Genomic DNA, 16,442 nt, shown 5'->3' with positions numbered 1-16,442 from the left:
TCCCCAAATCCCCTAGAGAATGATATAAAGTCACATTAAGAAAGACTTTTAATGTCAGTGACAGTTTTGTGAGTCACAAAAAATATCGAAAAGAGTCAAGAGCATGGAATCAGATCAACATTTTAAAGAAGAAATAAGTAATAATGAGAATAAGAAGTGACTTCATGTCCTGCCTCCTCCAGCACAGGCCCTCGCCCCTGGCACACCACCTCCATAACCAAGTGGGGTAAGTCTGAGACATTTCTTTCCCTCTCCAAATTAAAGGTTTCATCCCCGGCAGTGAAAGCGTTCTGAGCCATCACACATCTGTTGACGGGGTATTTACTTCTTCCTATTTACATCTTGGCATCTACATCATCCTCGTCCTCCCCGTCTTCAGAGCCGAGCGCTGATAAACAACGTGGGCCTGCCAACTTTCTCCTGGTTTGTTGATTGCTGTTGGGTCTGCCTTGATTTAGGGCGAGCGGGACTAATCCGAGACGATGTTATCTATCTACGTGTCAATCCACGGCTGAGGCTATCGAGAGGAGGCTGAACGAGCACAACACAGCATGGAAATCAGACTGTGAATCAGGATGGAGCTGATTCAATATGATGTTCTGTGAAGTACCTCGCCACAGAATTAGTCTGGTTCAAAATGTCCTTATTATTCAGTAAGAACAACATGGAGTTGATCCGACACAGCAGCAGCAGCTGTGGCAGAGAGTTTGTACATTTCAATGGAGCAGAGGAGCTCATCATCCTTTTGTTTATGTCCATGGCGTCAGGATGAAACCTCGGACTGTGTGTTTGTGTGTGCGCTGTGTGTGCGTGTGTGTGTCTGTGTGTGTGTGTGTGCTCATACCGGTGTGGATCTTCCGGTGAGCCTCCAGGGATTCCTCTGTCTGGAACTGGGCGCCACACTGGTCACAAACGATGGCCTTCTCACCAGCTGCGACACAAGAGAAGAGACAACGGACGATTATTAACTCCCGTTGGTGAAGTGGAGAAAATAAAGAGGGAACTCAGAGCGCAGAGGAAGATGGAATTCATCACATCGAAAAACACTGGAACGCTTATTTCACATTGTAACATACAGCAAACATGCTACTGTCACACGCTAAGCAAAGAGCTTATAGCTTCTTATATCACTGGATTCAAACTCAAACATCAAAGACAAACTCTGAACAGGGAGCAAATGTTTATCTACGACAGAATCAATCAAATCTTAAACCTTGACGACCAATAAATCAATTATTAGATTCTCAAATCCAAACCCCCAAAAAGATTAATAATCATTTACTAATATATCTAAAGATATTCTGTCAGACTTCAGTTAAATACTTTCCAGCTTTTGTTAGATTAATAGGTGCATGGCAATATATATCACCCAACATTTATCTTTATAATCTGATAAATGAATCTAATCTAATCAAAAATTTAAATCATCATGTTAATTATATAGTCCACTAATTTTGACAAACTCCCACAAGCATATTCTTCTCTAAACTGCATCAAGACAGATTCCTTTAACTTCCAGATGAAGAGATACTCTTCTACTAGGTAGGAATCTACTTTTTTTTATTCCACCACACTCTGCTTCTATTAATGCAGGTTGAAGTATTCAGGCCTTCAGCGGTGACCGTGAACAGATAATACTTTCTGCCATTTACAATCACGTATACTTTATGAATGTGTACAACCTTGTACAACAATAAAAGGAGAGGAAGGATCTTGGCATGTATACCCACAGGGTGCCGTCGGAGGGCACATCAGATCAGGCTCACACAAACCACTTTTTATGGCTTGGCAACAGGCACTGTACATGCCATACGCATCACACATCAAATAGACCCACGCAAACACACACACACACACAAACATCTGGATATTGTGTGTGCAAAATGGGCGTGCGGGTGTGTGTTGCACAGAGCGATCTCTCCCGACCAGACCTTGGTTTGTTCTTGGCACGGCCTCCTGGGTTACGACACCTCCAGAGAGAAACAGAACACAATGAAAACAGGAAGCCAATTCTTAGATGACAGAAAAAAAAAAGAAAAGTCGGGGAGCGATGGCTTGTGTGGTTTTGCAACCGCACAGACATCAGGGAACGGCCTGTACTGTAATAAGCCCGAGCGAAAGCAGAAGTGACACGGAGTGTACATGACACAGTGTGCCTGCCAGTGCAGAGCTGATGCAACAAGTTATGCAAAAAGACGGTAACGCTGCACAAGTGAGCGTGACAAGATCATAAGCCCCTGTAATGCCACCTTTAAAGCCCGAACATCCCAGTTTCATCCGCGATATCACAAGATTCATCTCCCAGTGAACAACTTGGGACTAAATGCACCGAGCTCCCGAGCAGTGTCCTTTTTAATTGGCTGCATATATTCAGGAGGCATAATTTGCCGAGTGAGCGTATGGCGCTCCCGGTGTCAAATGCACAGACGAGCATATGGGCCGAATTAGCTGGCAAGAGCGACCACTTAACCTCCGGAGAACAAGACATGTAGTGGAGATGTAGACACAATCCCCCAACACACAAACCCATGTCCCTCATTTGCATTAATCACGTCGCCCCTCTGTTGTTTCTTTAACTCCCACATTCATCATCGCCGGCGCAGCTATAATTATAAGTTTCACCGTCACCTAGCTAACCTGCGTCGAGCTCCTTCCATCTAATGACGGTACCAGTGCGGTCGTGACTCCGTCATCTGCTGCACACAGAAAATCAAAGGATAACAATGGTTTTTACAATACGACAAACGAGTCTTGAGATGGCCGGGCTGCGTTCTACCACATGCACATTTGCAGACTTCACATTCTGGCTGACCGGTTCCCGAAATAGAGACATGCCCACTTGCATTTGGAGTTTGTACTTTACTTTTGCAGGAGAAACTCCGGAGAATGTTCGCAAATAACTGACATTTGTGTTCTCAGATGCAGCTCCAGTGCATTTCTGGAAGAAGATATATCGTAGCAACGGGCCTTTCCTATTTCCAAGCTAGCTCAAAGCCTGTTTTCATTTCCGTTATGTATTAAAATCAATTTATAGTGACATGGACATTAAAGTAATCCACGGCCGGTTTCGGGTTACAATTTGCCTTCCTTCACTGCCACCAGTGAGGTGCCCCTGAGCAGGGCACTTAACCCCCAACTTCCCCCCTCAGTAGCCCATAGATCAACTGGGATTGTACTGGTGCAGCTTCCAGGTGTGAATGTGGGTAAATGTGTTCCTGGGAGGAAAAAAAAAAGGGGGGGGGGAGGGGCATTCATGCTAAGAAAATCCAATCTGGTTAAAAAACATTATTGAACACCAGCGGCTGCCTGGAAGGTAAGAAAACACATTCACGTCCGGGGCCTGGCAGAGCCGTAAAAAACTGTGGTGATTTGTAGTGAATACGCTTCACACTGGCAACTAATGACTCCGCCTCACAGACAGTGGTGCAACACTTAAACAGTCTTCTGGGAGGCCAAGAGGCGTGTGCTAAATGGACCAGGGATAGGGTTTTAGTGCAGGGCATGCCCCCGCTTGTGGCACGGGGACATAAATTGTCAGGAAAATGCCTGTGTGATGCCGTGCTTCAAGGAGAATGAAGTTGTGCGAGGTCACCACGGGGCACGGCGGACGGGGGGGGGGGGGGGAGTGGGAAAAGTGGGAGCACAGGAATCCAGGGTACACACGGCCAGGCAGCCACCCAGCCAGATGCCCGTCACTCTAGTTAGCCGGCTAAGTGCTAACAGGGGGCCCTCCGCCCGGTAACAGCCGCCATCAGACGTTTTCACTGCCAAATTAAAGCGATAAATCTCGGGGCCTCCTTTGATTGTACGAGGGCGGACTTGTTAGTGAGGAGGGGACGGGGCAACCGGGAGGAGACACACACTTAACATCAGCTGATACGCTTGTCACATCTGCACTGAATAATAGTTTGCCTTGGCCCACTCACTCACACACAAACACAGACACACACACACACACACACACATTATAAACTATTAACTCAATTGGGAATTAATCCTGATCTTTGATTTGGCTAGATTTAAATTTAGTCGCTAAAATAACCGAAATATAAATCATCATCATGCAAAAACAAAAAGAGGAACCAAAGGGGATTCTCCAAATTATAGACTTGCCCCTGCTGACTTGTGAGGAGTCCTGGGTCACATTGCCACATGTTCACCCCTTAGCTAAGCTTACTGTGCGTGTGTGTGTGTGTGTTTGTGCGTGCGTGTGTGTGTGTGTGTGTTGGACGTGGTGGTGATCAGGTGCCACATGCCAGCGAAGCCGCTTCCCTTTTCGCTTCCCTCTCTGAGATATTGCACAAGCTGTTGTTGCGGTGCACTGTTGCTCGGTTATTTCATAAAGGGCCGTAAAAGAGAACAAGCCGGCGAGGGCCCGCTGCCAATCAAGTTAACTTCCTGCAAAAAGCCCGGCAGCGGAGAGTAGAGCAATATAACGGTCCCGCTCTGTAAACTGGACCTGCCCTTACAGGCCCTGCACGGCCCTGATAAAGAAACCTCTCCCCCTCGCACGGCGTCACGTGGTTCACTTTTTAACATTGCTAACCTCCCCGTGTGCTCTGCTGATCTTCAAAGATAGATTAGCTGCTGTTGTTGTTCATCTATAGTTCAAGCTGCAGCTGGTGGAGTGAGCTGTGTGTGGAGTGTGTAGCTAGAAGGCTCACATCCGGCTCTCTGGTTTCCTGAGGTGTCAAATTGTGTAAAATATCCGTTTATCTAATATCTGATACACGAAAACAAATGTTTAAATGTGTTTTTAAATAATATCTCCATAATTGACGAATGAAAAAGTTACTTTATCCGAGAAAACTTTTTCTGACAGTGAAGAAATAGCAACACGAGTCGGGCTCATGGGTCCACACCTCCTTTTCAAATCACTGTCACAATACTATCATTAAATACTGGTTGAGATGTGTTCTTACAAGCATCGGAAATGCTGCCGAACAAACGCCAGGTCGGGGGAGAAAGCACGTACGCAGATCTGTGCACCAATCAGATTCCACGTATCTGAGGTTCGCCCTCATGAACGTGACATTTGGTCCGTTGCTCCAAAACAACAGTCGCACCTTTAACGAACCGTTTGGAGAGCAGTGGAAAAGTAGTGTTCGTTAGAGAAGCGTTAGAATTTGGAACAATTTGGAAATCTTTCATGCTGGAAGTCCCCCCCCCCCCCCTCGCCTGTAATTTCCCCTGACATAGTAACTGCTCATTCTCATATTTCCCTAAATAATGTGGCGTGCAATGGGCGTATTGTCCTATTTGCTATTACACCAGTTCCATAACCTTAGTGGCCACTCAGGGGTTTCGTGGGTGTGAGGAGTGTGTTTGGCTGCGACGACAACACACACATCATCGCCACAGTCGCATCATCCCTGTTGGGCGATGTGATCTCATAATGCCGCCATTCAGAACCTCATCTCATTGAAGAGAACGTGTCAGAGGCGGAGAAAGGCCTCGTTTGTTCGGGAGTGATAGTCCTGCTTTTCAGCGACTCTGCGCCCACGCCTAGTTTTGACACTTGTTGTTCCAACCTACTTTCCTGTGCAGGTAGAGTATATATATATGCTTCGTTTGCAACAGATGCCCCCCCCGCCCCTCTGGGACGGCAGTCTAAACAGAATCTTTCATCAAAGACAATCGCAGAATTAAACATAAGAGTTAGAGAGGCTGTCTCTGCTCACAGCGACACAGCAGAACTAGGCCAACGTGTTGAACGCTAAACATTTCAAACCCTGCACAGACGCCGCGTTTCTTCTTCTGTGCTTCATCTCATAATCTGATGAAGGAGCAGATGAAGGTTCCGTGGCAGCGCGTCGCAGAACCCTCCCTGACCTTGTTTTTGCCAGTTGAACATGTTGCACACGTCAAAGTGAAGATATGGTGCTGAATACAGGAATAAGTGAGCACTGTCTTTTCTCAGGAAAGCAGTAAAGTCGTGATAGAGACCTCTTTGCCTGCGAGTAGTCGTCAAATGGCCTCAGCTGGAGTGAGATGGCATGACTCTGTTTATCACCGCTTAACAGAGAGAAATGCTCCGTCTGAGAGATTCCACGTCGAGGAGAGGTTGAACAATAGAGGCCGACTGTTCCGAGAGAATAAGCATTCTGTACGCCACACAAAATGCTGCATTCAAGTGAGCACAATTCACGACACGCCGACACAACGCGGTAAACAAGCCACCGCGGAGCATGGGAATCCAATGACAGCTGCATTTCTGACTGTGTGTCAGATAAAACACGTTGTCCTCACTCAGCAGGGATCAGCTCTCTGTCAATTAATGGAATCGGTGGGAATCGTCTTTCCTTCTCTTGAGAAATGTGACAGCGACATTTGAATTAAGCTGATAAGTTTGTGCCTTGTGCAAAAAGTTAAAGATTCAATATTAAGAGTAATATGCTGTGAACCTCGATCCTCAGATTGTTAACCTTGTGGTAGCATTTTTGGAATTTGTCTCGATTACCTGGAATCGATACTAGATTAAACTGTACAATTTATTGTTTAATTTCATTTCACCACAGTCAGAGTCACAGGGGAATCTAGGGTTTTAGTATTTGCTCTATTTGCACAAACCAGAGGTTCACATCTGACCTCAAAAACTTTTGAAGAACTGTTAATCTGATTACCTGTGATCAAAATACTATATCAATGGTAAATATCAGGATTAAAACCTCCTCCTGGGTCAGGACATGAAACGCTCAATTTAAAAAGGTACTAAATAGTTTGTTTTTTGACAAAGAGTTTAAAAAACTGTCCAGAGATTCAAGAGGACTTTTTTTATTACATGTGCCCTGAAACTCACATGGAGCTTTTAATCTCAGGGTTAAGAGTAAATCGAAAAATCTGACAAACCAAACACGATTCAGCTCTAAAATGAGCATGTGAAGGTCAATTCTGCTTTAATCCCTATTTAACGTTGGGCTCTTGTCGGGGCGGTGGAGGGAAGGGGGGGCGGCTGTTTACTGTATGTGCATATGTTTCAGAATTGGCTCAGTGATCGGCTCCCGGGAGACGGGGGGGCTAAATGGGAAATTAAAAAGGGTAATTACAGTGTATATGTCGATGGCCAACCAATATCACACTCAGTGGTTTTTAACAGTGCAAACCGGGCGAGAGAGAGACAGAGAGAGAGAGAGAAGCAGACAGTCAGATTAGGGAGAGAAAGTGTGCGTTTGTGTGTGTCTGTGTGTGTGCGTTTGTGTGTGTGTGTGTGTGTGTGCGACAGAGGGAGGGAGGCAGACAAGCACAGTCACCAACAAAAACATAGCCTGGCTGTTCACTGAGCCTACATAAATGGCTTATGTAAGACGGCACTCAGTACCAAAAAACAGCAAAAATCCATAAACACATGCAGACACACACGCACTACCCCCCCCCCCCCCCCCTCAACACGTGTGAGGATTTCAAGTCGTGTCCATGACCCCAAAACATAACTTCGTCTGTCGCTGTCTTTGAATATTCTTTACGAATAAAATATATAAAAGTGAAGCAAAGGACCACATGACATTCGTTACACACAAAAAATATATATCTTTAATACCAGCATCTAAAAAGTCGATGTGGTTCACATGCAAAGTGCACACACACACACACACAGACACACAGGAACACACACAGTCGCAGTATGCTGTCAGAACAATGAGTACAGACACCACACGCTCTCTCTCACCCCCTCCGCCCCCCCGCCCCTCCTTGCCTCACTCTATGTTCAGTGTTATAACGAGCCGTGCTGTACAGTTTTATTTACACCAGCCTCTTATCAGTGGTCTAGCAGCACAGTGGCTGCCAATTGGAGAGGACAGGCCACGGTACTGGCTGTACCCTGTGGTGAGGAAGGTGGTGACCACCGTGTACCACCACGCTCCCAGCACGTCTATTTATTTTATCCAGGCTCAGAAAAAAAAAAACACTGGGCCCTCGCCAGGCTGCCTCTCCAAATAATAAAAACATAAACACACACGCAGCCACAGGATGAGTCCGCAATAAGACACGACAACCGCGGGTGCGAGCAGGTGTTGCAACACAATCCGGGGGAGTTCCCATGCAGCAGATGAGATTTATCTTTATTTATCTTTTCATATACACAAACAGAGTTCAGGATCGGTGCAATATGCAGACGCATATTTAACTGACATAAAACCCAGACGTGTACCAGGGAAGGTGGCCGAGTTCAGTGTGTGTCTGCTGCAGACGTGATGTCATAAAGATGTCAAACTCATTCAAGTTATGACTTTCACTAATCTGTGCAAACATATAAAGTAACAGCAATAACACGGGAGAGGCTGTGAAACCATGCAGCGGCCCCAGTTCAGGATTCAGACCCAGTACAGAATCCAACAAGTGGTGCATCACACAGACCAGAGCTGTGAACTGGAGATGGAAAACTAGACTGGAACCGTAACTTATCACCAAGTTGTATCATATCTATTTATTAATTCTCCTTTTATTGTTTTTTGTTTAACTTCAATTTTTGTGTTGTTACTATCTAAACTTTATTGTTTTTTCTGTAACTGATTGTTTTGATTTGCATTCGTCTCTGATTCTGAATGATTTTGACTCATTTTTCACATTCTATGTTTTGTCTGTGAAGATCCGTTTGAAAGGTTCTTTTGATTTAATTGATCTGATTGGTTGATGGCTGCTGCTTCAAGTCATTGGCTGACGAGCCGGGTTAATTACCAGCTATCTTTAAAAACTCTACAGGGACAAGTACCTTGAAGATTTGACATGAAAGGCTTTTTAGTATCGTGCTTAATTGGGACTCAGGGAAATTAAGAAGACCGGTGCACTGCCTGTTCTTCACCTGCCTGTTTGGACCCCCCTCTCCCCCCCCCCCCCCCCCCCCCCACTGCTGCACAAAGAGCTGTTCACCTGTTCCCTCAAAGTCCAGTGATGACAAGTGAGTCTGGGTAAACACAGAGAACACAGAACACACATAATGTAGATGACGCTGCTGTAACCATAAAACACCCAGGGCCTCACACACACACAAACACACACACACAGAAATGACTTTATGACGTGATCAAACAAAGTGCTGCAGATAACAGGAGATAATCTTGCTCTTCTGTGAGGGAGGTGGGGGGGGGGGAATAGACAAGCCATCAAATAGCGCCGGCTCACGTTCGCTCCCGGTTGATATTGTTATCGACGGAGAGGAGACCAAAAAAAAAGAAGAAATCAAAGGGAAGCGAGGGAGCGTGAGGAAGACGGAGGGAGAGGGAGAGGGAGAGGGAGACAGAGAGAGAGAGAGAGAGAGAGGAGGAAACAGATGAAGACAGAGAATATTCAGGTCGTATTTGACAGCTTCACGCTCTGCTGCGCCCGATGGGATGTCGAGGGACGTGGCAAAGCAGACAAATATTGACTTGCCGAGCGTTCACACACACACAGGAAAGGGGGGGGGGTGAATTACACAAGACACTTCCAAACATGAAGCCCCTAAATACAACCACCCCCCCCCCTCTAACTTTAAAATGGATGAGCTCACATTGCAACATCAGTCACCCTTGTTTTTTTTTTTTTGCCCGGCTCAACCTCTTAATCCATTTTGCCTACAAACCAATTTGTTTGTCCAGTAGGTCACAGACAGTTTCCTGCCCTCGCTGCCCCCCCCCCCCCCCCCCGCTCCCCTGGCACTGTTGATGTCTCCCGCTCCTCTGCCTCACTTTCTCTGAGCGACGAAGCCATTTTCCAGAGCGTCTGCCCCCGGGGAGATCGAGGGCATCTCAGTCCACACGTTCATCGCTCCTCCTCCTCCTCCTCCTCCTCCTCATCCTCCCTTTCCTGCAGTCGCTTCATCTCCTCTACCGCTCTACCTCTCTCTCTCTCTTTGCCATCCTCCCCTCATTTCAAACTGTCTTGACGTCAGAGGAACCTGGTTTAGAGTGCGCACTGACACAAATGGACACGAGTGCAGAGGCATCGTTTGAATCCATTTTCTTCAGCTTTCTAGACAGATACGTGTAATCAGATTACAGTTACTGCTGTGGCATGGTGCTCTGGAAAACAGTTGCTGACATAAATATAATAACATTTTTTTCTTAAGAAGTATGAGACCATATGCTTATTATATATTTCCATTTTTTCACCTGATTTTCCTCAAATTGCTTTTATGTTATTTGATGACATTTGGTTAAATCCTTATAGATTATCTTTCTGGTTATAGTTTTGATGCAGACTGGAATATAGATACTGTCCCATTAAATACAATCATTCATAATTCCCCTAGGTTTGGTTAGAGGGGTGACACATTTTTTTTTTAAATCTTTGTGAGAATGTCTTGAAACTATTGCTGTGGCATTTGGAGCAGAAACTCATGTTCCCCACAGGATGAATTCAAAACCTAATAACTTTCTTTATTGGCAGCGTATCGCAAAATCGCATTCCCTGTGTCTGTAAAATGAAAAGGTAAATAAAACGTAGTCGAAAGGAAAGACAGAAAATACGATCCGGGTTGTAAGAACTAGAATTTTTCCCCAGGTGCAACACACACAGACACACACACTGGCTGTCCAGTAACAGCAATTACCCTGCTGTTGCCAGACACTGACCAAATGTTTCAAAACAACCCCCCCCCCCCTCGCCCTCTGCAGAGCCAGGCCTCCCCTCCCCTCCTCCCCCGGTTGCCCTCAGAGGTGAAAGGTGCCATGTGGTTTCAGCTTTGCTTTCCACCCCCCTCTGTTTTCAGAAAGAGGGGAGAAAATGAGCCTTTGACATGTGTCCGTGTGCTCCTGCAGGCCACAGACCCGAGGATGTCTTCAGGGCCTCGGCTGGACATGTGTGTGAGTCTCTGTGTGTGTGTGTGTGTGTGTGTGTGTGTCTGTGTGTGAAGACATGCGAGGAAGGAAACAAGAGCTGGATGCGTATAGAGGAACTACCCGGGGCTCTCCTGGTGTGAGGAGGCAGGAAGTAAGTTAGGCTGCTCTAAAATGCCAAAGTGGACCATTTCTCACAGGCCCCGGGGCCTGGTATTAATAGAGCGTGGTCGGACAGGGGTGGTTGGGCTCCCGGTGAAATATATACGCCGACATGAATGACCTACTGCAGCTCGGGGTCTGCCAGCGCCTGTTGATAGAGACCCTGATGAGATCAAGCTAAACTTTTAACTTGATTTTTCTTTTCTTTTTTCTCGAGTCTAAATAAATTAAACTGTTGCTGTGGAATGCATCGTGCAGCTTGTAGCCGCTTTGAAGATGTCGCTGCCCGGAGGTAACACAAGGTGACAGTTGGGAAAATGCACACATTACTCATGTTTACCAACCTTAACAGTCTGTGGAGCTGTATTTAGACTTTAGATCCCTGAGACAGGACTGGGAGCTTTAGTTAGAGAGTCCTGTTGGAGCTGCATCCGTCGAGGACAGACAGTGCTAACAAACATCCATGTAGGATTAGGATTGGGCAATTAAAAATATCAATAATTATACCAGAATATGATTTTAAACCAGTATATATTGATATATTGTTTATGCAGTGAGGCACAGTGAGGATATGTAGCACATCACTGATTCAATTTATGACATGTGTCTTTCACCCTATGCCCATAAAGAAGGGTTGGAAATACAAATAGTAATGTTATATTTCTCGTGAAAGCTATTGACGTTGACTAAAATGAAATATCTTTTTATCCTGATATCACTTTTGGTCGTACTAATCAGCTCTATATGGTTAAATAAAAATAAATTCACAGGTATCAAGCAAAACGTAGAGAAACGTCCTGTAACTCAATTTTAAAGAAAAGGAAAACAAATGAATGGATCCAGCCCAAAATTGAACAGCTTCTTTCCTGACCCACAATCCATCCTTCCAACAAGTTTCATGGGATTCCATCCAGTCCAATTCTGCTAAATAACAGACAAAGAAATGCAGATTTAGACATAACCTCCTTAACAAATAGCCCCTGTGCTCTTAATCATTAATCAGGAGTTTTGTGGTAGATATCAGTAAACGTACGTGATATCAGGATTGTAATTGGAGCAAAGAGAGGAGCTCTAATCGGAACAACCCGACACTCGGGTCAAGGTAAACACAGAGCGAATGGCAGGGCAGAGCATCGGGGGCATTGAGTTAATGTGTAATCTGCTCAGAGCTATTCACAGAAGAGCAACCAGGTACAGAGCTGGTGAGAATACCAGACAGTAAAGAGACAATCCTTCTGTCCATTGATAATAAACTGCTCTACACTCCACGCCGTCTCACAGAAGAATGTTCACCAACAGCCAATGAGAGCTTAGTGTTGTGATCGAGTGTGTGTGTGTGTGTGAGTTAAAAGCTGATGTAAAGTGTGTTTTCTTTCTACTCTTTACTCTTTAAATTCCTCTTAGGGAGCTCAACCCCGAGATTTGCTCATTTCTTCGGCGAGTGAACGCTCCTGCTGGATTTTTTCGACCGCCTACGATCTTCAGATCAGCTCTTTCACTCAACGGCAGTCTTCCCAGGCAATTTGACATGAAACAGAAGATCAAGAGCAACCTCAGAGCAGCTCTGGATCTTTACCTCAAACGTACAGTGTGTCCAGAGAGCGTGATAAGTAAACACATTGTTAGGAAATCGCTTGGAAATCATTGATATTTACAGAAGTTGGCGAGTGTGTGTATGAACTGTGAGACCAAAGCTGTGCTTGTGGTACCTCGAGGCCGCCATGTTTATATCAACAGGGCAAATAATAAATAGGGTTTTAGATTCAACCCTAAAATGTACTGGGGCCCGAAAAGAGTTCAAAACTCAAAGTTCTTCCAAACTGAATCAGTAGACATGTAGTTTGATATTTGAAGATTCACTGATATCCTACCTCGATGGTTTAGGGTCTATTTATTTCAAGCAACTAAATCTACTAAATTAGAACTAGGAAACGGTTGTGGTCATGTTTCACTTTAAACACGAGTCATTTCAGGGATTGGATCAAACTTTGTATATTCATGGTCCCCACAGGATAAACCTGAGACTGTCCTCATTACACATAGTTGTTGATATATTGATATATCCAAGTGTTGGACTCATCTTCGGCAAAAAACCTGATTAACTTATTTGTATTCTGCGTTTCCTGGGACCAGTTGGACGGACCTGAGACTCTGACCAGCAGTTGAGCCCTTGCCCCCCCGTGACCAGCTGCTGGGAATCCAGCCATACACAACCTCTTTACAGTGCAGTAAATGCATTTATAGTCCAGGAGAGGGAAGGGATGAGACGGCTGCTGAACGGGGCTGGAAAACTCATTTTGTGTTGTTGTTGTTGTTGTTGTTGTTTATCGCCTGGAGGCGGAGGGAGTGCTGGGTGGGCTGAGGTTTTAAAAATGTAGACACTGAAGTAACACTTGTTGCCCTGCACTATTTTATTTTTTTACACTTTCTTCTTCTTCTGCAGTGGAAGGTGAAGAAGTGACTGGAGAGTGAAAGCACAGAAAAAGCCGGGGCCGTCCCTGCAGCTTTTACCAGCGTAACGAGAGACACTGAGCCCCTGCTCATTAAAACACAGCGTGGTGGTGGTGGACACACAATTCATTCACACTGTTTCATGTGAGCCTTCTGGAAACTCAGGTCCACTGAGACACCAACTTTTACTGTCCCCTGTGACCTCCTTCTGTCCCTGTCCAGTCTGTTTGGTTCCGTAGGATGAATAATGTTACGTTGGGTGAAACAAATAATGGCAGAAGTTGGTGGATGCCCCCCCCTGTCCACACACACACCCACCCACCCTCACACACACACACACACACACCCCTTCCCCCTGGTCAATAACCTGTAAAGATTTACTGTTTAGGGCCCATTATTTCCTGCTTTCAAGTCACACATTGTCAAAGGCAGAGCTGAGTTTATTAAGGCTGGAGTCCCAGGGCCTGGGAGGGAAGCAGGGATCACTGGGGTAGTTAAACTGTGACAAAGAAAAATGGAGGGAAGAGTGTGACCTGGCAGAGAAACACTTTTCTTTAAAAAACGATTGAGAAGCGACGGAATATCATGAAATGAACTGTGATATATATATATATTCTATATCTAGGGACGATTAGTTATTGATTGGACAACGTGGATATTATTGAATAACTGTCGATGTGACTGGGTTCGCCTCAGGAAGGAGCTGAGCCAACAGAAACAACTGGAGGTGATGGGATATCCAAATGGCCTCACAACAGGAAATGCTTGAAACACGCAGCTTTTCTGTTAACTGCACTCAGGTGCAATGATTTACATACTTTTAAGTTTGAATCCAAATAATCCTCTCTTCCATCCCGTTAAACCTTCCACATAAAACTTAACAAGTGCCGACTTCAAGCGGCCAAATCGGATCAATTAGTGAAATCTCACAACAAGAGCTGTTCAGGGGAATAAACCTCAGAACATGCAGTCATCGGGCCGGAGCCTTCTGCCAAACGACACCATGTAACACACTCTTTTCCATTAAGTCATCTGTTTTTCCGCTGGACGGGCTGTCAGGATATTATTTATCGAGCGGAGACAAACAGCTGAAAGAACAAATCCCCAAATGTGTAAATTCTGTCCAGATCCGCAGCTCGGATGACATCGAGATCCCATTAGTTCTCATTAATGAGCGGCTGAGCTCAGCTTTCTGACCGCCTCCGTCAGCTGCTTTCATTTTGTGCGACAGTAAAGTTAAAAGACGTTGCGTTCAGGGTGTACCATGCCCGAGAGCGTGGTTCTAAATGAAGAGCGGTTAAGGAGAAGCTCGTGATTGCTGTCAATGCGTCTCTGAGGGCGTTTTCAGACCTGAACAGAGCTTCATGTCCCTTGTTTCAATGTTTACATTCGATCCGGTCAATTTTGGTTTCATTTTTTTATTCACAGAGCACCGAAGACTTGTCAGTGCTGAGGCTTCCTTTACTTGATATTGATTGGTTTGTAAACCACCGTGTTTCAGATACAAGCGTGATGTCGATTTAGTGTTTCATAGTCTCTATTTTTTAACGTCTCTAACTTCAGGTGCAGTATTCTACATTAGTTGGAATGGGATGAAAGAACATCCTCTCCTTTTCTTCTTCTTCTAATGTTTAGTGGCATCTCATCTTCCTGCAACTGCTCCAAACGTTTTAAAACTGCAAACCAACCAAACCTTAGTTCAGGTCCAGTCACTGGTCTGAGGCACCTTTCAAACCTCTTACTGTAGTTCTGACTACACTAAAAATGCCAAACCAAACCATGTAGAAGTTTAAGTGCTGAAATCAACCTCAGTTGTGAGGCTTTAAAAGAAAAAACTGCTGTTGATCAAACAAACCCTGAGATAAGAAGTTAACTTTGGGAAAGTTTGGGAATCTTTAACGCCGTGAACTAGCTGCAACTCTATACTGTGAAGCGTCTTCCCCTGTTCACCAGAGCTGAGTGGCTCCTGCAGCCGTCTAGACTTCAGGATGTGCCAGCGGTGTCCTCCCAGCGCAGGGCCGGTCTCTCTGTGCCGGGGCCTCCACATGGCTGTGGATATAGATACAGCAGAGCCGATACTGTAGAGGCAATGACAGCCCCTGGCAGCCGGCCAGACACAGGAAAGTGTGTGTTTGTGTGGAGGTAGAGGTAGAGGAGGGAGGGAGGGGGGGTACAATCAGCTGAGGCAGAAATAGGCCAAATGGTGACTGTACGGTTCAGAGAGTTCGCCTGTCCTCTCTCGCTGCTCGGTTCCCCTCTCCTCTCTTTTCCTGCTGTTATCTAGTTGTGTCATCAGGGGAATAATTCGCTGGACATGACTTGTACTTTATTTTTATTCATCTGCACATTTTAGATATTTCCAAACCGTGTCCCGTTAAGTGGATTTATGAGGCGAGGACATAACTTTATTATAGAGGAACCCGACATATCCCACAATGAGCAGGCACTTGGCCACCCGTGATAATTAAAGGCAATATACTCATCAATACATTTTTTACATTTAAGATCTATTCTCTCCAGTTGCATCAATGCAAAATCTCACTGATTTCACATTTTACACGTTGTGACATTTAAGTCTAAACGGAAACAACGCATCAGAATCGCCTTTAATTCCGAGCCTCCGCGAAAAAGAATAAAAATCTATTAAATATTCAGTTACTTAATAACCAGTTTAAGATTTACTCAGTTTATTATCATCGTCTAAACGTCTCTAACCTTGGAGGAAATGAAACTTTAATGATCTGCGTTAAACTGAGCCACGAGCAGCAGTTATGACAGAATGTGGCGGGGGGGGGGGGGGGGCTGGATCTGCTTTCTGATGTACAAGGGAGCTGATTTATCCACTTCAAGCAAACTGATGGAAACATCCCCAGTTTACATAGAACCTCATGCAACATTTCAAAGGTTTGTGTAAATCTGAAAGTGGGTGACAGCTTGACAGGAACCTCTGTACGTCGGTGGCGTGTCATGCTGGGTGTGCACTCATTATGTCGTGCTCCTCTTTATGTCTCTGGGTTTAACCCGCGGAGACGTCTTGGAATATTTAGCGGACATCTAAAGCAGCAAAGGCCCTCT

General features: G+C 45.2%; 1 protein-coding gene across 2 annotated transcripts in view; it reads right to left on the bottom strand.

The window, feature by feature from the left end:
• Positions 1 to 16,442, bottom strand: part of zbtb16a (zinc finger and BTB domain containing 16a) — a 106,712-nt gene that overhangs the window by 22,318 nt on the left and 67,952 nt on the right. For both annotated transcript variants that reach the window (XM_062405702.1, XM_062405703.1), the window contains exon 4: positions 845 to 931. In XM_062405702.1, the coding sequence (XP_062261686.1) occupies positions 845 to 931 (87 nt within the window). The remainder of the gene's footprint in view (positions 1 to 844; positions 932 to 16,442) is intronic.

The sequence above is a fragment of the Platichthys flesus genome, chromosome 15 (assembly GCF_949316205.1).
Source record: "Platichthys flesus chromosome 15, fPlaFle2.1, whole genome shotgun sequence".
Lineage (NCBI taxonomy): Eukaryota > Metazoa > Chordata > Actinopteri > Pleuronectiformes > Pleuronectidae > Platichthys > Platichthys flesus.
Note: the sequence above shows the minus strand (reverse complement) of the source record. Positions and strands in the feature narration are given on the sequence as shown.